General features: G+C 46.5%; 1 protein-coding gene across 1 annotated transcript in view; it reads right to left on the reverse strand.

The window, feature by feature from the left end:
* abhd10b (abhydrolase domain containing 10, depalmitoylase b) overlaps positions 1-25,816 on the reverse strand; it is a 33,755-nt gene that overhangs the window by 6,853 nt on the left and 1,086 nt on the right. Inside the window, exons 2-3 of the mRNA XM_020508937.2 lie at positions 25,570-25,753; positions 25,194-25,305 (exon numbers count right to left, since the gene is read on the reverse strand). Of these exons, the coding sequence (XP_020364526.1) occupies positions 25,194-25,305; positions 25,570-25,753 (296 nt within the window). The remainder of the gene's footprint in view (positions 1-25,193; positions 25,306-25,569; positions 25,754-25,816) is intronic.

Raw genomic sequence — 25,816 nt, forward strand, 5'->3', positions numbered from 1 at the left:
TTTGAACTGACTCCGTAGAGAAGCACCATGTGTGACAGTATCTAGCAATCGCTACAATGGAGAGAAGAACAGCCGTTTGTAAACACAAATGTGATTCTAACCACTAATCGTAACCACAACATATAGTCCTAACCTTGACTGTAAATCATCATCACAGGCACATTGGGAGTAATATCTTCCATTGGTGAGTCTGGCCCTGCTAATGGTGTCATTCACTAGCTGTGTGTCTGATTAATGACTAAGACAGCATTGAATCCTGGCATGGAGGCTATGATACTCTCATAATGATTGAATGGTGTGAACTTTACATGGTGGTGAGATGCTATTACATTTGTGTGACACAGTGCCCCCTTGTGGAAACATGTGTCACTAAAAACACCACAGCAGAGTCAAATACAGCGTATACAGTGCTTACAGAAATATTCAGACGCCCTGACCTATTACCCATTTTGTTACATTACAGCCTTATTCCAAAATAGATCAAATCAAATGAAGTCCTCATTAATCTACACACAATACCACAGAATGACAAAGTAAAAAAAAAGGCTTTTAGAAAGGTTCGCAAATGTATTAAAAATAGGAGAAATACATTATTTACATAAGTATTCAGACCCTTTGCTATGGGATTCAAAATTGAGCTCATGTGCATCCTGTTTCCATTGATCATCCTTGAGATGTTTCTACAACTTGATTGGAGTCCGCCTGTGGTATATTCAATTGATTGGACATGATTTGGAAAGGCACACACCTGTCTATATAAGGTCCCATAGTTGACAGTGTCTGTCAAAGCAAAAACCAAGCCATGAGTTGAAAGGGATTGTCTGTAGAGATCGGAGACAGGATTGTGTCGAGGCACAGCTCTGGGGAAGGGTACCAAAAAATGTCTGCAGCAATGAAGGTCCACAAGAACACAGTGGCCTCCATCATTCTTAAGTGGAAGAAGTTTGGAACCACCCAGACTCTTCCTAGAGCTGGCCGCCGGGCCAAACTGAGCAACTGGGGGAGAAGGGCCTTGGTCAGCGATGGTCTCTCCGAGAAAGGCCTTGGTCAGCAATGGTCTCTCTAGAGTTCCTCTGTGGAGATTGGAGAACCTTCCAGAAGGACAACCATCTCTGCAGAACTCCACCATATCAGGCATTTAGGGCAGAGTGGCCAGACGGAAGCCAATCCTCAGTAAAAGGCACATGACAGTCCGCATGGAGTTTGGCAGAAGGCACCTAGAGGACTCTCTGACCATGAGAAACTAGATTCTCTGGTCTAATGAAACCAAGATTGGAGGAAACCTGGCACTATCCCTATGATGAAGCATGGTGGTGGCAGCATCGTGCCGTGGGGATGTTTTTCAGCAGCAGGGACTGGGAGACTAGTCAGAAACAAGGGACAGATGAACGGAGCAAAGTACTGAGAGATCCTTGATGAAAATCAGCTCCAGAGCGCTCAGGACCTCAGACTGGGGGTGAAGATTCACCTTCCAACAGGACAACGACCCTAAGCACACAGCCAAGACCACGCAGGAGTGGCTTCGGGACAAGTCTTTGAATGCCCTCGAGTAGCCAGGCAGAGCCTGGACTTGAACCTGATCGAACATCTCAGCGAAGCTCCCCATCCAACCGGACAGAGCTTGAGAGGATCTGCAGTGAAGAATGGGAGAAACTCCCCAAATACAGGTGCCAAGCTTGTAGCATCATACCCAAAAAGACTTGAGGCTGTAATCGCTGCCAAAGGTACTTCAACAAAGTACTGAGTAAAGGGTCTGAATACTTATATAAATGTGATATCATTTTTAATACATTTGCTAAAATGTCCAAAAACCTGTTTTTGCGTTGTTATTATGGGGTGTTCTGTTCAGATAGTTTTTTTCCCCTCATCAATTTAATCATTTTTAGAATAAGGCTGTAATGTAACAAAATTTGGAGAAAATAAGAACTTTCCAAATGCACAGAGTTCGGCCGGGTTTTAGAATGGCTGCCATGTTAGCGCCTTAATTATCTGAATTTTGATGATGTAACAATACGAGAGCGCCTCCGACAGTTCCCTATTAAATAACCCGCTGTAAACAAGCTAAACAGAACAGCGAATTTAACAGACATTTTTATTGATGAGCATTCGGGATAATGTACTGTGTTGTCAACAAATTGCATTTCTGCTTTCACTGGACATCTTCATAGGTTTTGAAAACTATCCCCCCCAAAAAAATAGCACAAGGTGTAAGCATCAATTATGACTACTGAGGAGAAGTGGCAGTCTTGGAGCATTCAGAGAGAATCTCCCCCCTTTTTTTTTTTTTTTTTTTTTTTTTAACAGATTCTAACTGAAATATTACACCACAAATGTAATAACTATTATGGAGGGTAAAACTGACAGAACATATTTTTAAATATCAATGTCATTGAAGGAACGTTCTATAACTGGGTTATAACGGGACGTTCTATAACTGGGTTATAACGGGACGTTCTATAACTGGGTTATAACGGGACGGTCTATACCTGGGTTATAACGGGACGGTCTATAACTGGGTTATAACGGGACGGTCTATACCTGGGTTATAACGGGACGGTCTATAACTGGGTTATAACGGGACGGTCTATACCTGGGTTATAACGGGACGGTCTATACCTGGGTTATAACGGGACGGTCTATAATTGGGTTATAACAGGAGGGTCTATACCTGGGTTATAACAGGAGGGTCTATACCTGGGTTATAACAGGAGGGTCTATAACTGGGTTATAACGGGACGGTATATAACTGGGTTATAACGGGACGGTCTATACCTGGGTTATAACGGGACGGTCTATAACTGGGTTATAACGGGACGGTCTATACCTGGGTTATAACGGGACGGTCTATAACTGGGTTATAACGGGACGGTCTATACCTGGGTTATAACGGGACGGTCTATACCTGGGTTATAACGGGACGGTCTATAATTGGGTTATAACAGGAGGGTCTATACCTGGGTTATAACAGGAGGGTCTATACCTGGGTTATAACGGGACGGTATATAACTGGGTTATAACGGGACGGTCTATACCTGGGTTATAACGGGACGGTCTATAACGGGACGGTCTATAACTGGGTTATAACAGGAGGGTCTATACCTGGGTTATAACAGGAGGGTCTATACCTGGGTTATAACGGGACGGTCTATAATGGGACAGTCTATAACTGGGTTATAACGGGACGGTCTATACCTGGGTTATAACGGGACGGTCTATAACGGGACGGTCTATAACTGGGTTATAACAGGAGGGTCTATAATTGGGTTATAACGGGACGGTCTATAACGGGACGGTCTATAACTGGGTTATAACGGGACGGTCTATAATTGGGTTATAACGGGACGGTCTATAACTGGGTTATAACGGGACGGTCTATACCTGGGTTATAACGGGACGTCTATAACGGGACGGTCTATACCTGGGTTATAACACAAGGGTCTATAACTGGGTTATAACGGGACGGTCTATACCTGGGTTATAACGGGACGGTCTATAACGGGACGGACTATAACTGGGTTATAACGGGACGGTCTATACCTGGGTTATAACGGGACGGTCTATACCTGGGTTATAACGGGATGGTCTATAACTGGGTTATAACAGGAGGGTCTATACCTGGGTTATAACGGGACGGTCTATACCTGGGTTATAACGGGACGGTCTATACCTGGGTTATAACGGGACGGTCTATAATGGGACGGTCTATACCTGGGTTACAATGGGACGGTCTATACCTGGGTTATAACGGGACGGTCTATAACTGGGTTATAACGGGACGGTCTACAACTGGTTATAACGGTACGGTCTATACCTGGGTTATAACGGGACGGTCTATACCTGGGTTATAACGGGACGGTCTATAACGGGACGGTCTATAACTGGGTTATAACACAAGGGTCTATACCTGGGTTATAACAGGAGGGTCTATAACTGGGTTATAACAGGAGGGTCTATTCATGGGTTATAACAGGAGGGTCTATACCTGGGTTATAACGGGACGGTCTATAACGGGACGGTCTATAACTGGGTTATAACGGGACGGTCTATACCTGGGTTATAACGGGACGGTCTATAATGGGACGGTCTATACCTGGGTTACAATGGGACGGTCTATACCTGGGTTATAACGGGACGGTCTATAACTGGGTTATAACGGGACGGTCTACAACTGGTTATAACGGTACGGTCTATACCTGGGTTATAACGGGACGGTCTATACCTGGGTTATAACGGGACGGTCTATAACGGGACGGTCTATAACTGGGTTATAACACAAGGGTCTATACCTGGGTTATAACAGGAGGGTCTATAACTGGGTTATAACAGGAGGGTCTATACATGGGTTATAACAGGAGGGTCTATACCTGGGTTATAACGGGACGGTCTATAACGGGACGGTCTATAACTGGGTTATAACGGGACGGTCTATACCTGGGTTATAACGGGACGGTCTATAATGGGACGGTCTATACCTGGGTTACAATGGGACGGTCTATACCTGGGTTATAACGGGACGGTCTATAACTGGGTTATAACGGGACGGTCTACAACTGGTTATAACGGTACGGTCTATACCTGGGTTATAACGGGACGGTCTATACCTGGGTTATAACGGGACGGTCTATAACGGGACGGTCTATAACTGGGTTATAACACAAGGGTCTATACCTGGGTTATAACAGGAGGGTCTATAACTGGGTTATAACAGGAGGGTCTATACATGGGTTATAACAGGAGGGTCTATACCTGGGTTATAACGGGACGGTCTATAACGGGACGGTCTATAACTGGGTTATAACGGGACGGTCTATACCTGGGTTATAACGGGACGGTCTATACCTGGGTTATAACGGGACGGTCTATACCTGGGTTATAACGGGACGGTCTATAACGGGACGGTCTATAACTGGGTTATAACACAAGGGTCTATACCTGGGTTATAACAGGAGGGTCTATAACTGGGTTATAACAGGAGGGTCTATACATGGGTTATAACAGGAGGGTCTATACCTGGGTTATAACGGGACGGTCTATAACGGGACGGTCTATAACTGGGTTATAACGGGACGGTCTATACCTGGGTTATAACGGGACGGTCTATACCTGGGTTATAACGGGACGGTCTATAACTGGGTTATAACGGGACGGTCTATAACTGGGTTATAACGGGACGGTCTATACCTGGGTTATAACGGGACGGTCTATACCTGGGTTATAACGGGACGGTCTATAATTGGGTTATAACAGGAGGGTCTATACCTGGGTTATAACAGGAGGGTCTATACCTGGGTTATAACGGGACGGTATATAACTGGGTTATAACGGGACGGTCTATACCTGGGTTATAACGGGACGGTCTATAACGGGACGGTCTATAACTGGGTTATAACAGGAGGGTCTATACCTGGGTTATAACAGGAGGGTCTATACCTGGGTTATAACGGGACGGTCTATAATGGGACAGTCTATAACTGGGTTATAACGGGACGGTCTATACCTGGGTTATAACGGGACGGTCTATAACGGGACGGTCTATAACTGGGTTATAACAGGAGGGTCTATAATTGGGTTATAACGGGACGGTCTATAACGGGACGGTCTATAACTGGGTTATAACGGGACGGTCTATAATTGGGTTATAACGGGACGGTCTATAACTGGGTTATAACGGGACGGTCTATACCTGGGTTATAACGGGACGTCTATAACGGGACGGTCTATACCTGGGTTATAACACAAGGGTCTATAACTGGGTTATAACGGGACGGTCTATACCTGGGTTATAACGGGACGGTCTATAACGGGACGGACTATAACTGGGTTATAACGGGACGGTCTATACCTGGGTTATAACGGGACGGTCTATACCTGGGTTATAACGGGATGGTCTATAACTGGGTTATAACAGGAGGGTCTATACCTGGGTTATAACGGGACGGTCTATACCTGGGTTATAACGGGACGGTCTATACCTGGGTTATAACGGGACGGTCTATAATGGGACGGTCTATACCTGGGTTACAATGGGACGGTCTATACCTGGGTTATAACGGGACGGTCTATAACTGGGTTATAACGGGACGGTCTACAACTGGTTATAACGGTACGGTCTATACCTGGGTTATAACGGGACGGTCTATACCTGGGTTATAACGGGACGGTCTATAACGGGACGGTCTATAACTGGGTTATAACACAAGGGTCTATACCTGGGTTATAACAGGAGGGTCTATAACTGGGTTATAACAGGAGGGTCTATACCTGGGTTATAACAGGAGGGTCTATACCTGGGTTATAACGGGACGGTCTATAATGGGACAGTCTATAACTGGGTTATAACGGGACGGTCTATACCTGGGTTATAACGGGACGGTCTATAACGGGACGGTCTATAACTGGGTTATAACAGGAGGGTCTATAATTGGGTTATAACGGGACGGTCTATAACGGGACGGTCTATAACTGGGTTATAACGGGACGGTCTATAATTGGGTTATAACGGGACAGTCTATAACTGGGTTATAACGGGACGGTCTATACCTGGGTTATAACGGGACGTCTATAACGGGACGGTCTATACCTGGGTTATAACACAAGGGTCTATAACTGGGTTATAACGGGACGGTCTATACCTGGGTTATAACGGGACGGTCTATAACGGGACGGACTATAACTGGGTTATAACGGGACGGTCTATACCTGGGTTATAACGGGACGGTCTATACCTGGGTTATAACGGGATGGTCTATAACTGGGTTATAACAGGAGGGTCTATACCTGGGTTATAACGGGACGGTCTATACCTGGGTTATAACGGGACGGTCTATACCTGGGTTATAACGGGACGGTCTATAATGGGACGGTCTATACCTGGGTTACAATGGGACGGTCTATACCTGGGTTATAACGGGACGGTCTATAACTGGGTTATAACGGGACGGTCTACAACTGGTTATAACGGTACGGTCTATACCTGGGTTATAACGGGACGGTCTATACCTGGGTTATAACGGGACGGTCTATAACGGGACGGTCTATAACTGGGTTATAACACAAGGGTCTATACCTGGGTTATAACAGGAGGGTCTATAACTGGGTTATAACAGGAGGGTCTATACATGGGTTATAACAGGAGGGTCTATACCTGGGTTATAACGGGACGGTCTATAACGGGACGGTCTATAACTGGGTTATAACGGGACGGTCTATACCTGGGTTATAACGGGACGGTCTATAATGGGACGGTCTATACCTGGGTTACAATGGGACGGTCTATACCTGGGTTATAACGGGACGGTCTATAACTGGGTTTTAACGGGACGGTCTACAACTGGTTATAACGGTACGGTCTATACCTGGGTTATAACGGGACGGTCTATACCTGGGTTATAACGGGACGGTCTATAACGGGACGGTCTATAACTGGGTTATAACACAAGGGTCTATACCTGGGTTATAACAGGAGGGTCTATAACTGGGTTATAACAGGAGGGTCTATACATGGGTTATAACAGGAGGGTCTATACCTGGGTTATAACGGGACGGTCTATAACGGGACGGTCTATAACTGGGTTATAACGGGACGGTCTATACCTGGGTTATAACGGGACGGTCTATAATGGGACGGTCTATACCTGGGTTACAATGGGACGGTCTATACCTGGGTTATAACGGGACGGTCTATAACTGGGTTATAACGGGACGGTCTACAACTGGTTATAACGGTACGGTCTATACCTGGGTTATAACGGGACGGTCTATACCTGGGTTATAACGGGACGGTCTATAACGGGACGGTCTATAACTGGGTTATAACACAAGGGTCTATACCTGGGTTATAACAGGAGGGCCTATAACTGGGTTATAACAGGAGGGTCTATACATGGGTTATAACAGGAGGGTCTATACCTGGGTTATAACGGGACGGTCTATAACGGGACGGTCTATAACTGGGTTATAACGGGACGGTCTATACCTGGGTTATAACGGGACGGTCTATACCTGGGTTATAACGGGACGGTCTATAACTGGGTTATAACGGGATGGTCTATAACTGGGTTATAACGGGACGGTCTATACCTGGGTTATAACGGGACGGTCTATACCTGGGTTATAACGGGACGGTCTATACCTGGGTTATAACGGGACGGTCTATACCTGGGTTATAACAGGAGGGTCTATAACTGGGTTATAACAGGAGGGTCTATACATGGGTTATAACAGGAGGGTCTATACCTGGGTTATAACGGGACGGTCTATAACGGGACGGTCTATAACTGGGTTATAACGGGACGGTCTATACCTGGGTTATAACGGGACGGTCTATAACTGGGTTATAACGGGATGGTCTATAACTGGGTTATAACGGGACGGTCTATACCTGGGTTATAACGGGACGGTCTATACCTGGGTTATAACGGGATGGTCTATACCTGGGTTATAACGGGACGGTCTATACCTGGGTTATAACGGGACGGTCTATACCTGGGTTATAACGGGACGGTCTATAATTGGGTTATAACAGGAGGGTCTATACCTGGGTTATAACAGGAGGGTCTATAACTGGGTTATAACGGGACGGTATATAACTGGGTTATAACGGGACGGTCTATACCTGGGTTATAACGGGACGGTCTATAACGGGACGGTCTATAACTGGGTTATAACAGGAGGGTCTATACCTGGGTTATAACGGGACGGTCTATAATGGGACAGTCTATAACTGGGTTATAACGGGACGGTCTATACCTGGGTTATAACGGGACGATCTATAACGGGACGGTCTATAACTGGGTTATAACAGGAGGGTCTATAATTGGGTTATAACGGGACGGTCTATAACGGGACGTCTATAACTGGGTTATAACGGGACGGTCTATAATTGGGTTATAACGGGACGGTCTATAACTGGGTTATAACGGGACGGTCTATACCTGGGTTATAACGGGACGGTCTATAACGGGACGGTCTATACCTGGGTTATAACACAAGGGTCTATAACTGGGTTATAACGGGACGGTCTATAATGGGACAGTCCATAACAGGGTTATAACGGGACGGTCTATACCTGGGTTATAACGGGACGGTCTATACCTGGGTTATAACGGGACGTCTATAACGGGACGGTCTATATCTGGGTTATAACGGGACGGTCTATACCTGGGTTATAACGGGATGGTCTATAACTGGGTTATAACAGGAGGGTCTATACCTGGGTTATAACGGGACGGTCTATACCTGGGTTATAACGGGACGGTCTATAATGGGACGGTCTATACCTGGGTTACAATGGGACGGTCTATACCTGGGTTATAACGGGACGGTCTATAACTGGGTTATAACGGGACGGTCTACAACTGGTTATAACGGTACGGTCTATACCTGGGTTATAACGGGACGGTCTATACCTGGGTTATAACGGGACGGTCTATAACGGGACGGTCTATAACTGGGTTATAACACAAGGGTCTATACCTGGGTTATAACAGGAGGGTCTATAACTGGGTTATAACAGGAGGGTCTATACATGGGTTATAACAGGAGGGTCTATACCTGGGTTATAACGGGACGGTCTATAACGGGACGGTCTATAACTGGGTTATAACGGGACGGTCTATACCTGGGTTATAACGGGACGGTCTATACCTGGGTTATAACGGGACGGTCTATAACTGGGTTATAACGGGATGGTCTATAACTGGGTTATAACGGGACGGTCTATACCTGGGTTATAACGGGACGGTCTATAACGGGACGGTCTATAACTGGGTTATAACAGGAGGGTCTATACCTGGGTTATAACAGGAGGGTCTATACCTGGGTTATAACGGGACGGTCTATAATGGGACAGTCTATAACTGGGTTATAACGGGACGGTCTATACCTGGGTTATAACGGGACGGTCTATAACGGGACGGTCTATAACTGGGTTATAACAGGAGGGTCTATAATTGGGTTATAACGGGACGGTCTATAACGGGACGGTCTATAACTGGGTTATAACGGGACGGTCTATAATTGGGTTATAACGGGACGGTCTATAACTGGGTTATAACGGGACGGTCTATAACTGGGTTATAACGGGACGGTCTATACCTGGGTTATAACGGGACGTCTATAACGGGACGGTCTATACCTGGGTTATAACACAAGGGTCTATAACTGGGTTATAACGGGACGGTCTATAATGGGACAGTCTATAACTGGGTTATAACGGGACGGTCTATACCTGGGTTATAACGGGACGGTCTATAACGGGACGGACTATAACTGGGTTATAACGGGACAGTCTATACCTGGGTTATAACGGGACGGTCTATACCTGGGTTATAACGGGATGGTCTATAACTGGGTTATAACAGGAGGGTCTATACCTGGGTTATAACGGGACGGTCTATACCTGGGTTATAACGGGACGGTCTATACCTGGGTTATAACGGGACGGTCTATAATGGGACGGTCTATACCTGGGTTACAATGGGACGGTCTATACCTGGGTTATAACGGGACGGTCTATAACTGGGTTATAACGGGACGGTCTACAACTGGTTATAACGGTACGGTCTATACCTGGGTTATAACGGGACGGTCTATACCTGGGTTATAACGGGACGGTCTATAACGGGACGGTCTATAACTGGGTTATAACACAAGGGTCTATACCTGGGTTATAACAGGAGGGTCTATAACTGGGTTATAACAGGAGGGTCTATACATGGGTTATAACAGGAGGGTCTATACCTGGGTTATAACGGGACGGTCTATAACGGGACGGTCTATAACTGGGTTATAACGGGACGGTCTATACCTGGGTTATAACGGGACGGTCTATAATGGGACGGTCTATACCTGGGTTACAATGGGACGGTCTATACCTGGGTTATAACGGGACGGTCTATAACTGGGTTATAACGGGACGGTCTACAACTGGTTATAACGGTACGGTCTATACCTGGGTTATAACGGGACGGTCTATACCTGGGTTATAACGGGACGGTCTATAACGGGACGGTCTATAACTGGGTTATAACACAAGGGTCTATACCTGGGTTATAACAGGAGGGTCTATAACTGGGTTATAACAGGAGGGTCTAAACATGGGTTATAACAGGAGGGTCTATACCTGGGTTATAACGGGACGGTCTATAACGGGACGGTCTATAACTGGGTTATAACGGGACGGTCTATACCTGGGTTATAACGGGACGGTCTATAATGGGACGGTCTATACCTGGGTTACAATGGGACGGTCTATACCTGGGTTATAACGGGACGGTCTATAACTGGGTTATAACGGGACGGTCTACAACTGGTTATAACGGTACGGTCTATACCTGGGTTATAACGGGACGGTCTATACCTGGGTTATAACGGGACGGTCTATAACGGGACGGTCTATAACTGGGTTATAACACAAGGGTCTATACCTGGGTTATAACAGGAGGGTCTATAACTGGGTTATAACAGGAGGGTCTATACATGGGTTATAACAAGAGGGTCTATACCTGGGTTATAACGGGACGGTCTATAACGGGACGGTCTATAACTGGGTTATAACGGGACGGTCTATACCTGGGTTATAACGGGACGGTCTATACCTGGGTTATAACGGGATGGTCTATAACTGGGTTATAACGGGACGGTCTATACCTGGGTTATAACGGGACGGTCTATACCTGGGTTATAACAGGAGGGTCTATAACTGGGTTATAACGGGACGGTATATAACTGGGTTATAACGGGACGGTATATAACTGGGTTATAACGGGACGGTCTATACCTGGGTTATAACGGGACGGTCTATAACTGGGTTATAACGGGACGGTCTATACCTGGGTTATAACGGGACGGTCTATAACTGGGTTATAACGGGACGGTCTATACCTGGGTTATAACGGGACGGTCTATACCTGGGTTATAACGGGACGGTCTATAATTGGGTTATAACAGGAGGGTCTATACCTGGGTTATAACAGGAGGGTCTATACCTGGGTTATAACGGGACGGTATATAACTGGGTTATAACGGGACGGTCTATACCTGGGTTATAACGGGACGGTCTATAACGGGACGGTCTATAACTGGGTTATAACAGGAGGGTCTATACCTGGGTTATAACGGGACGGTCTATAATGGGACAGTCTATAACTGGGTTATAACGGGACGGTCTATACCTGGGTTATAACGGGACGGTCTATAACGGGACGGTCTATAACTGGGTTATAACAGGAGGGTCTATAATTGGGTTATAACGGGACGGTCTATAACGGGACGTCTATAACTGGGTTATAACGGGACGGTCTATAATTGGGTTATAACGGGACGGTCTATAACTGGGTTATAACGGGACGGTCTATACCTGGGTTATAACGGGACGGTCTATACCTGGGTTATAACGGGACGGTCTATAACGGGACGGTCTATACCTGGGTTATAACACAAGGGTCTATAACTGGGTTATAACGGGACGGTCTATAATGGTACGGTCCATAACAGGGTTATAACGGGACGGTCCTATACCTGGGTTATAACGGGACGGTCTATACCTGGGTTATAACGGGACGTCTATAACGGGACGGTCTATACCTGGGTTATAACGGGACGGTCTATACCTGGGTTATAACGGGATGGTCTATAACTGGGTTATAACAGGAGGGTCTATACCTGGGTTATAACGGGACGGTCTATACCTGGGTTATAACGGGACGGTCTATAATGGGACGGTCTATACCTGGGTTACAATGGGACGGTCTATACCTGGGTTATAACGGGACGGTCTATAACTGGGTTATAACGGGACGGTCTACAACTGGTTATAACGGTACGGTCTATACCTGGGTTATAACGGGACGGTCTATACCTGGGTTATAACGGGACGGTCTATAACGGGACGGTCTATAACTGGGTTATAACACAAGGGTCTATACCTGGGTTATAACAGGAGGGTCTATAACTGGGTTATAACAGGAGGGTCTATAACTGGGTTATAACAGGAGGGTCTATACCTGGGTTATAACAGGAGGGTCTATACCTGGGTTATAACGGGACGGTCTATAACGGGACGGTCTATAACTGGGTTATAACGGGACGGTCTATACCTGGGTTATAACGGGACGGTCTATACCTGGGTTATAATGGGACGGTATATAACTGGGTTATAACGGGACGGTCTATACCTGGGTTATAACGGGACGGTCTATAACTGGGTTATATCGGGACGGTCTATAACTGGGTTATAACGGTACGGTCTATAACTGGGTTATAACGGTACGGTCTATAACGGGACGGTCTATAACTGGGTTATAACGGGACGGTCTATACCTGGGTTATAACGGGACGGTCTATAAAGGGACAGTCTATAACTGGGTTATAACGGGACGGTCTATACCTGGGTTATAACGGGACGGTCTATACCTGGGTTATAACGGGACGGTCTATAATGGGACGGTCTATACCTGGGTTACAATGGGACGGTCTATACCTGGGTTATAACGGGACGGTCTATAACTGGGTTATAACGGGACGGTCTACAACTGGTTATAACGGTACGGTCTATACCTGGGTTATAACGGGACGGTCTATACCTGGGTTATAACGGGACGGTCTATAACGGGACGGTCTATAACTGGGTTATAACACAAGGGTCTATACCTGGGTTATAACAGGAGGGTCTATAACTGGGTTATAACAGGAGGGTCTATACATGGGTTATAACAGGAGGGTCTATACCTGGGTTATAACGGGACGGTCTATAACGGGACGGTCTATAACTGGGTTATAACGGGACGGTCTATACCTGGGTTATAACGGGACGGTCTATAATGGGACGGTCTATACCTGGGTTACAATGGGACGGTCTATACCTGGGTTATAACGGGACGGTCTATAACTGGGTTATAACGGGACGGTCTACAACTGGTTATAACGGTACGGTCTATACCTGGGTTATAACGGGACGGTCTATACCTGGGTTATAACGGGACGGTCTATAACGGGACGGTCTATAACTGGGTTATAACACAAGGGTCTATACCTGGGTTATAACAGGAGGGTCTATAACTGGGTTATAACAGGAGGGTCTATACATGGGTTATAACAGGAGGGTCTATACCTGGGTTATAACGGGACGGTCTATAACGGGACGGTCTATAACTGGGTTATAACGGGACGGTCTATACCTGGGTTATAACGGGACGGTCTATAATGGGACGGTCTATACCTGGGTTACAATGGGACGGTCTATACCTGGGTTATAACGGGACGGTCTATAACTGGGTTATAACGGGACGGTCTACAACTGGTTATAACGGTACGGTCTATACCTGGGTTATAAAAGGACGGTCTATACCTGGGTTATAACGGGACGGTCTATAACGGGACGGTCTATAACTGGGTTATAACACAAGGGTCTATACCTGGGTTATAACAGGAGGGCCTATAACTGGGTTATAACAGGAGGGTCTATACCTGGGTTATAACGGGACGGTCTATAACGGGACGGTCTATAACTGGGTTATAACGGGACGGTCTATACCTGGGTTATAACGGGACGGTCTATACCTGGGTTATAACGGGACGGTCTATAACTGGGTTATAACGGGATGGTCTATAACTGGGTTATAACGGGACGGTCTATACCTGGGTTATAACGGGACGGTCTATACCTGGGTTATAACGGGACGGTCTATACCTGGGTTATAACGGGACGGTCTATACCTGGGTTATAACAGGAGGGTCTATAACTGGGTTATAACAGGAGGGTCTATACATGGGTTATAACAGGAGGGTCTATACCTGGGTTATAACGGGACGGTCTATAACGGGACGGTCTATAACTGGGTTATAACGGGACGGTCTATACCTGGGTTATAACGGGACGGTCTATAACTGGGTTATAACGGGATGGTCTATAACTGGGTTATAACGGGACGGTCTATACCTGGGTTATAACGGGACGGTCTATACCTGGGTTATAACGGGATGGTCTATACCTGGGTTATAACGGGACGGTCTATACCTGGGTTATAACGGGACGGTCTATACCTGGGTTATAACGGGACGGTCTATAATTGGGTTATAACAGGAGGGTCTATACCTGGGTTATAACAGGAGGGTCTATAACTGGGTTATAACGGGACGGTATATAACTGGGTTATAACGGGACGGTCTATACCTGGGTTATAACGGGACGGTCTATAACGGGACGGTCTATAACTGGGTTATAACAGGAGGGTCTATACCTGGGTTATAACGGGACGGTCTATAATGGGACAGTCTATAACTGGGTTATAACGGGACGGTCTATACCTGGGTTATAACGGGACGATCTATAACGGGACGGTCTATAACTGGGTTATAACAGGAGGGTCTATAATTGGGTTATAACGGGACGGTCTATAACGGGACGTCTATAACTGGGTTATAACGGGACGGTCTATAATTGGGTTATAACGGGACGGTCTATAACTGGGTTATAACGGGACGGTCTATACCTGGGTTATAACGGGACGGTCTATAACGGGACGGTCTATACCTGGGTTATAACACAAGGGTCTATAACTGGGTTATAACGGGACGGTCTATAATGGGACAGTCCATAACAGGGTTATAACGGGACGGTCTATACCTGGGTTATAACGGGACGGTCTATACCTGGGTTATAACGGGACGTCTATAACGGGACGGTCTATACCTGGGTTATAACGGGACGGTCTATACCTGGGTTATAACGGGATGGTCTATAACTGGGTTATAACAGGAGGGTCTATACCTGGGTTATAACGGGACGGTCTATACCTGGGTTATAACGGGACGGTCTATAATGGGACGGTCTATACCTGGGTTACAATGGGACGGTCTATACCTGGGTTATAACGGGACGGTCTATAACTGGGTTATAACGGGACGGTCTACAACTGGTTATAACGGTACGGTCTATACCTGGGTTATAACGGGACGGTCTATACCTGGGTTATAACGGGACGGTCTATAACGGGACGGTCTATAACTGGGTTATAACACAAGGGTCTATACCTGGGTTATAACAGGAGGGTCTATAACTGGGTTATAACAGGAGGGTCTATACATGGGTTATAACAGGAGGGTCTATACCTGGGTTATAACGGGACGGTCTATAACGGGACGGTCTATAACTGGGTTATAACGGGACGGTCTATACCTGGGTTATAACGGGACGGTCTATACCTGGGTTATAACGGGACGGTCTATAACTGGGTTATAACGGGATGGTCTATAACTGGGTTATAACGGGACGGTCTATACCTGGGTTATAACGGGACGGTCTATAACGGGACGGTCTATAACTGGGTTATAACAGGAGGGTCTATACCTGGGTTATAACAGGAGGGTCTATACCTGGGTTATAACGGGACGGTCTATAATGGGACAGTCTATAACTGGGTTATAACGGGACGGTCTATACCTGGGTTATAACGGGACGGTCTATAACGGGACGGTCTATAACTGGGTTATAACAGGAGGGTCTATAATTGGGTTATAACGGGACGGTCTATAACGGGACGGTCTATAACTGGGTTATAACGGGACGGTCTATAATTGGGTTATAACGGGACGGTCTATAACTGGGTTATAACGGGACGGTCTATAACTGGGTTATAACGGGACGGTCTATACCTGGGTTATAACGGGACGTCTATAACGGGACGGTCTATACCTGGGTTATAACACAAGGGTCTATAACTGGGTTATAACGGGACGGTCTATAATGGGACAGTCTATAACTGGGTTATAACGGGACGGTCTATACCTGGGTTATAACGGGACGGTCTATAACGGGACGGACTATAACTGGGTTATAACGGGACAGTCTATACCTGGGTTATAACGGGACGGTCTATACCTGGGTTATAACGGGATGGTCTATAACTGGGTTATAACAGGAGGGTCTATACCTGGGTTATAACGGGACGGTCTATACCTGGGTTATAACGGGACGGTCTATACCTGGGTTATAACGGGACGGTCTATAATGGGACGGTCTATACCTGGGTTACAATGGGACGGTCTATACCTGGGTTATAACGGGACGGTCTATAACTGGGTTATAACGGGACGGTCTACAACTGGTTATAACGGTACGGTCTATACCTGGGTTATAACGGGACGGTCTATACCTGGGTTATAACGGGACGGTCTATAACGGGACGGTCTATAACTGGGTTATAACACAAGGGTCTATACCTGGGTTATAACAGGAGGGTCTATAACTGGGTTATAACAGGAGGGTCTATACATGGGTTATAACAGGAGGGTCTATACCTGGGTTATAACGGGACGGTCTATAACGGGACGGTCTATAACTGGGTTATAACGGGACGGTCTATACCTGGGTTATAACGGGACGGTCTATAATGGGACGGTCTATACCTGGGTTACAATGGGACGGTCTATACCTGGGTTATAACGGGACGGTCTATAACTGGGTTATAACGGGACGGTCTACAACTGGTTATAACGGTACGGTCTATACCTGGGTTATAACGGGACGGTCTATACCTGGGTTATAACGGGACGGTCTATAACGGGACGGTCTATAACTGGGTTATAACACAAGGGTCTATACCTGGGTTATAACAGGAGGGTCTATAACTGGGTTATAACAGGAGGGTCTAAACATGGGTTATAACAGGAGGGTCTATACCTGGGTTATAACGGGACGGTCTATAACGGGACGGTCTATAACTGGGTTATAACGGGACGGTCTATACCTGGGTTATAACGGGACGGTCTATAATGGGACGGTCTATACCTGGGTTACAATGGGACGGTCTATACCTGGGTTATAACGGGACGGTCTATAACTGGGTTATAACGGGACGGTCTACAACTGGTTATAACGGTACGGTCTATACCTGGGTTATAACGGGACGGTCTATACCTGGGTTATAACGGGACGGTCTATAACGGGACGGTCTATAACTGGGTTATAACACAAGGGTCTATACCTGGGTTATAACAGGAGGGTCTATAACTGGGTTATAACAGGAGGGTCTATACATGGGTTATAACAAGAGGGTCTATACCTGGGTTATAACGGGACGGTCTATAACGGGACGGTCTATAACTGGGTTATAACGGGACGGTCTATACCTGGGTTATAACGGGACGGTCTATACCTGGGTTATAACGGGATGGTCTATAACTGGGTTATAACGGGACGGTCTATACCTGGGTTATAACGGGACGGTCTATACCTGGGTTATAACAGGAGGGTCTATAACTGGGTTATAACGGGACGGTATATAACTGGGTTATAACGGGACGGTATATAACTGGGTTATAACGGGACGGTCTATACCTGGGTTATAACGGGACGGTCTATAACTGGGTTATAACGGGACGGTCTATACCTGGGTTATAACGGGACGGTCTATAACTGGGTTATAACGGGACGGTCTATACCTGGGTTATAACGGGACGGTCTATACCTGGGTTATAACGGGACGGTCTATAATTGGGTTATAACAGGAGGGTCTATACCTGGGTTATAACAGGAGGGTCTATACCTGGGTTATAACGGGACGGTATATAACTGGGTTATAACGGGACGGTCTATACCTGGGTTATAACGGGACGGTCTATAACGGGACGGTCTATAACTGGGTTATAACAGGAGGGTCTATACCTGGGTTATAACGGGACGGTCTATAATGGGACAGTCTATAACTGGGTTATAACGGGACGGTCTATACCTGGGTTATAACGGGACGGTCTATAACGGGACGGTCTATAACTGGGTTATAACAGGAGGGTCTATAATTGGGTTATAACGGGACGGTCTATAACGGGACGTCTATAACTGGGTTATAACGGGACGGTCTATAATTGGGTTATAACGGGACGGTCTATAACTGGGTTATAACGGGACGGTCTATACCTGGGTTATAACGGGACGGTCTATAACGGGACGGTCTATACCTGGGTTATAACACAAGGGTCTATAACTGGGTTATAACGGGACGGTCTATAATGGTACGGTCCATAACAGGGTTATAACGGGACGGTCTATACCTGGGTTATAACGGGACGGTCTATACCTGGGTTATAACGGGACGTCTATAACGGGACGGTCTATACCTGGGTTATAACGGGACGGTCTATACCTGGGTTATAACGGGATGGTCTATAACTGGGTTATAACAGGAGGGTCTATACCTGGGTTATAACGGGACGGTCTATACCTGGGTTATAACGGGACGGTCTATAATGGGACGGTCTATACCTGGGTTACAATGGGACGGTCTATACCTGGGTTATAACGGGACGGTCTATAACTGGGTTATAACGGGACGGTCTACAACTGGTTATAACGGTACGGTCTATACCTGGGTTATAACGGGACGGTCTATACCTGGGTTATAACGGGACGGTCTATAACGGGACGGTCTATAACTGGGTTATAACACAAGGGTCTATACCTGGGTTATAACAGGAGGGTCTATAACTGGGTTATAACAGGAGGGTCTATAACTGGGTTATAACAGGAGGGTCTATACCTGGGTTATAACAGGAGGGTCTATACCTGGGTTATAACGGGACGGTCTATAACGGGACGGTCTATAACTGGGTTATAACGGGACGGTCTATACCTGGGTTATAACGGGACGGTCTATACCTGGGTTATAATGGGACGGTATATAACTGGGTTATAACGGGACGGTCTATACCTGGGTTATAACGGGACGGTCTATAACTGGGTTATATCGGGACGGTCTATAACTGGGTTATAACGGTACGGTCTATAACTGGGTTATAACGGTACGGTCTATAACGGGACGGTCTATAACTGGGTTATAACGGGACGGTCTATACCTGGGTTATAACGGGACGGTCTATAAAGGGACAGTCTATAACTGGGTTATAACGGGACGGTCTATACCTGGGTTATAACGGGACGGTCTATAACGGGACGGTCTATAACTGGGTTATAACGGGACGGTCTATACCTGGGTTATAACGGGACGGTCTATAATGGGACGGTCTATAACTGGGTTATAACGGGACGGTCTATAACTGGGTTATAACGGTACGGTCTATACCTGGGTTATAACGGTACGGTCTATAACGGGACGGTCTATAACTGGGTTATAACGGGACGGTCTATAACTGGGTTATAACGGTACGGTCTATACCTGGGTTATAACGGGACGGTCTATAACGGGACGGTCTATACCTGGGTTATAACGGGACGGTCTATAACTGGGTTATAACGGGACGGTCTATAACTGGGTTATAACGGGACGGTCTATAACGGGACGGTCTATACCTGGGTTATAACGGGACGGTCTATAACGGGACGGTCTATACCTGGGTTATAACGGGACCGTCTATACCTGGGTTATAACGGGACGGTCTATACCTGGGTTATAACAGGAGGGTCTATACCTGGGTTACAACGGGACGGTCTATAATGGGACAGTCTATAACTGGGTTATAACGGGACGGTCTATAACTGGGTTATAACGGGACGGTCTATAACGGGACGGTATATACCTGGGTTATAACGGGACGGTCTATAACTGGGTTATTACGGGACGGTCTATAATGGGACAGTCTATAACTGGGTTATAACGGGACGGTCTATACCTGGGTTATAACGGGACGGTCTATACCTGGGTTATAATGGGACGGTCTATACCTGGGTTATAACGGGACGGTCTATAATGGGACAGTCTATAACTGGGTTATAACGGGACTGTCTATACCTGGGTTATAACGGGACGGTCTATACCTGGGTTATAACGGGACGGTCTATAACGGGACAGTCTATAACTGGGTTATAACGAGACAGTCTATACCTGGGTTATAACGGGACGGTCTATAACGGGACGGTCTATACCTGGGTTATAACGGGACGGTCTATAACGGGACAGTCTATAACTGGGTTATAACGGGACGGTCTATAACTGGGTTATAACGGGACGGTCTATAACGGGACGGTCTATAACTGGGTTATAACGGGACTGTCTATACCTGGTTTATAACGGGACGGTCTATACCTGGGTTATAACGGGACGGTCTATAACGGGACAGCCCATACCTGGGTTATAAAGGGACGGTCTATAACTGGGTTATAACGGGACGGTCTATAACTGGGTTATAACGGTACGGTCTATACCTGGGTTATAACGGGACGGTCTATAACTGGGTTATAACGGGACGGTCTATACCTGGGTTATAACGGGACGGTCTATAACTAGTTATAACGGGACGGTATATACCTGGGTTATAACGGGACGGTCTATACCTGGGTTATAACGGGACGGTCTATACCTGGGTTATAACGGGACGGTCTATAACTGGGTTATAACGGGACGGTCTATAACTGGGTTATAACGGTACGGTCTATAACTGGGTTATAACGGTACGGTCTATAACGGGACCGTCTATAACTGGTTATAACGGTACGGTCTATAACGGGACGGTCTATACCTGGGTTATAACGGGACGGTCTATAACTGGGTTATATCGGGACGGTCTATAACTGGGTTATAACGGTACGGTCTATAACTGGGTTATAACGGTACGGTCTATAACGGGACGGTCTATAACTGGGTTATAACGGGACGGTCTATACCTGGGTTATAACGGGACGGTCTATAACGGGACGGTCTATAACTGGGTTATAACGGGACGGTCTATACCTGGGTTATAACGGGACGGTCTATAATGGGACGGTCTATAACTGGGTTATAACGGGACGGTCTATAACTGGGTTATAACGGTACGGTCTATACCTGGGTTATAACGGTACGGTCTATAACGGGACGGTCTATAACTGGGTTATAACGGGACGGTCTATAACTGGGTTATAACGGTACGGTCTATACCTGGGTTATAACGGGACGGTCTATAACGGGACGGTCTATACCTGGGTTATAACGGGACGGTCTATAACTGGGTTATAACGGGACGGTCTATAACTGGGTTATAACGGGACGGTCTATAACGGGACGGTCTATACCTGGGTTATAACGGGACGGTCTATAACGGGACGGTCTATACCTGGGTTATAACGGGACGGTCTATAACGGGACGGTCTATAACTGGGTTATAACGGGACGGTCTATACCTGGGTTATAACGGGACGGTCTATAATGGGACGGTCTATAACTGGGTTATAACGGGACGGTCTATAACTGGGTTATAACGGTACGGTCTATACCTGGTTTATAACGGTACGGTCTATAACGGGACGGGTCTATAACTGGGTTATAACGGGACGGTCTATAACTGGGTTATAACGGTACGGTCTATACCTGGGTTATAACGGGACGGTCTATAACGGGACGGTCTATACCTGGGTTATAACGGGACGGTCTATAACTGGGTTATAACGGGACGGTCTATAACTGGGTTATAACGGGACGGTCTATAACGGGACGGTCTATACCTGGGTTATAACGGGACGGTCTATAACGGGACGGTCTATACCTGGGTTATAACGGGACGGTCTATACCTGGGTTATAACGGGACGGTCTATACCTGGGTTATAACAGGAGGGTCTATACCTGGGTTACAACGGGACGGTCTATAATGGGACAGTCTATAACTGGGTTATAACGGGACGGTCTATAACTGGGTTATAACGGGACGGTCTATAACGGGACGGTATATACCTGGGTTATAACGGTACGGTCTATACCTGGGTTATAACGGTACGGTCTATAACGGGACGGTCTATAACTGGGTTATAACGGGACGGTCTATAACTGGGTTATAACGGTACGGTCTATACCTGGGTTATAACGGGACGGTCTATAACGGGACGGTCTATACCTGGGTTATAACGGGACGGTCTATAACTGGGTTATAACGGGACGGTCTATAACTGGGTTATAACGGGACGGTCTATAACGGGACGGTCTATACCTGGGTTATAACGGGACGGTCTATAACGGGACGGTCTATACCTGGGTTATAACGGGACGATCTATAACGGGACGGTCTATAACTGGGTTATAACGGGACGGTCTATACCTGGGTTATAACGGGACGGTCTATAATGGGACGGTCTATAACTGGGTTATAACGGGACGGTCTATAACTGGGTTATAACGGTACGGTCTATACCTGGGTTATAACGGTACGGTCTATAACGGGACGGTCTATAACTGTGTTATAACGGGACGGTCTATAACTGGGTTATAACGGTACGGTCTATACCTGGGTTATAACGGGACGGTCTATAACGGGACGGTCTATACCTGGGTTATAACGGGACGGTCTATAACTGGGTTATAACGGGACGGTCTATAACTGGGTTATAACGGGACGGTCTATAACGGGACGGTCTATACCTGGGTTATAACGGGACGGTCTATAACGGGACGGTCTATACCTGGGTTATAACGGGACGGTCTATACCTGGGTTATAACGGGACGGTCTATACCTGGGTTATAACAGGAGGGTCTATACCTGGGTTACAACGGGACGGTCTATAATGGGACAGTCTATAACTGGGTTATAACGGGACGGTCTATAACTGGGTTATAACGGGACGGTCTATAACGGGACGGTATATACCTGGGTTATAACGGGACGGTCTATAACTGGGTTATTACGGGACGGTCTATAATGGGACAGTCTATAACTGGGTTATAACGGAACGGTCTATACCTGGGTTATAACGGGATGGTCTATAACGGGACGGTCTATAACTGGGTTATAACGGGACGGTCTATACCTGGGTTATAACGGGACGGTCTATACCTGGGTTATAATGGGACGGTCTATACCTGGGTTATAACGGGACGGTCTATAATGGGACAGTCTATAACTGGGTTATAACGGGACTGTCTATACCTGGGTTATAACGGGACGGTCTATACCTGGGTTATAACGGGACGGTCTATAACGGGACAGTCTATAACTGGGTTATAACGAGACAGTCTATACCTGGGTTATAACGGGACGGTCTATAACGGGACGGTCTATACCTGGGTTATAACGGGACGGTCTATAATGGGACAGTCTATAACTGGGTTATAACGGGACGGTCTATAACTGGGTTATAACGGGACGGTCTATAACTGGGTTATAACGGGACGGTCTATAACTGGGTTATAACGGGACGGTCTATAACTGGGTTATAACGGGACGGTCTATACCTGGGTTATAACGGGACGGTCTATAACGGGACGGTCTATAACTGGGTTATAACGGGACTGTCTATACCTGGGTTATAACGGGACGGTCTATACCTGGGTTATAGCGGGACGGTCTATAACGGGACAGCCCATACCTGGGTTATAAAGGGACGGTCTATAACTGGGTTATAACGGGACGGTCTATAACTGGGTTATAACGGTACGGTCTATACCTGGGTTATAACGGGACGGTCTATAACTGGGTTATAACGGGACGGTCTATACCTGGGTTATAACGGGACGGTCTATAACTAGTTATAACGGGACGGTATATACCTGGGTTATAACGGGACGGTCTATACCTGGGTTATAACGGGACGGTCTATACCTGGGTTATAACGGGACGGTCTATAACTGGGTTATAACGGGACGTCTATAACTGGGTTATAACGGTACGGTCTATAACTGGGTTATAACGGTACGGTCTATAACGGGACCGTCTATAACTGGTTATAACGGTACGGTCTATAACGGGACGGTCTATAACTGGGTTATAACGGGACGGTCTATACCTGGGTTATAACGGGACGGTCTATAACTGGTTATAACGGTACGGTCTATACCTCGGTTATAACGGGACGGTCTATACCTGGGTTATAATGGGACGGTCTATAACTGGGTTATAATGGGACGGTCTATAACGGGACGGTCTATAACTGGGTTATAACGGAACGGTCTATAACTGGGTTATAACGGGACGGTCTATACCTGGGTTATATTGGGATGGTCTATAATGGGACGGTCTATAACTGGGTTATAACGGGAAGGTCTATACCTGGGTTATATCGGGATGGTCTATAATGGGACGATCTATAACTGGGTTATAAAGTCAAACTATTATTTTAGCTCTTAAACACATGCATGAAAAATTTCCCCAAAATCCAATCAAATACGAATTGGAATCACAATAAATGCATATATAAATACATGCATATGGATATGAGGGTTATCTAAAGGCAAGTATAGAAATGATTCTAGATCCACCAGTAGAGAGTTAGTTCACCTGTGGGCCCTCTGCTAGTTCATCCAACACAAAGAGAACGTCCTTCTTCCAGGTGCCGATGGTCCCGTCAGTTAACACCCCCTCTGATAACCCATGGCCAGTGTAGTCAAACCTGGGGAAACACAAACACAACATGAGCCTGGAGGACCACAGTTAGAAATACAATTAAACATCTGACAAAATGTGTACTATGCTAGCATAATAATTCAGAGAGAGTACAGAATCTGAGTAACATACGTTAGAGGGTGGTCTATTTGCATAACATACCTAACGTATAGGCTAGGGACTCTATTCAGGTAATGAACCTCATGTGTATGGCCTTAGGGTCTTAAATTACATTTGCCTGGCCTTAAGGAGACCGTGTAATGTACAGTACCTTAGGTATGAATGTCCTAGTGACCTGCAGAACTCCTCCAGGGCCTCAGCTTTCAGGCCGTTCATGTTGGATCCATACCCAGGCAGGAAGACCACGCCTGGACTCTTCCCCTTTACCCTGCGGTAGGCCAGCTTAGGGAGCTCTGGCCTTGTCACATACTGCACATAGGACTTCTGTCTCACCCCTGTAGGACACACACACACACACATTTATAAACAGTTATTTCATGCAAAAGATGAGAATGGAG

The sequence above is a fragment of the Oncorhynchus kisutch genome, linkage group LG18 (genome assembly GCF_002021735.2).
Source record: "Oncorhynchus kisutch isolate 150728-3 linkage group LG18, Okis_V2, whole genome shotgun sequence".
Classification (NCBI taxonomy): domain Eukaryota; kingdom Metazoa; phylum Chordata; class Actinopteri; order Salmoniformes; family Salmonidae; genus Oncorhynchus; species Oncorhynchus kisutch.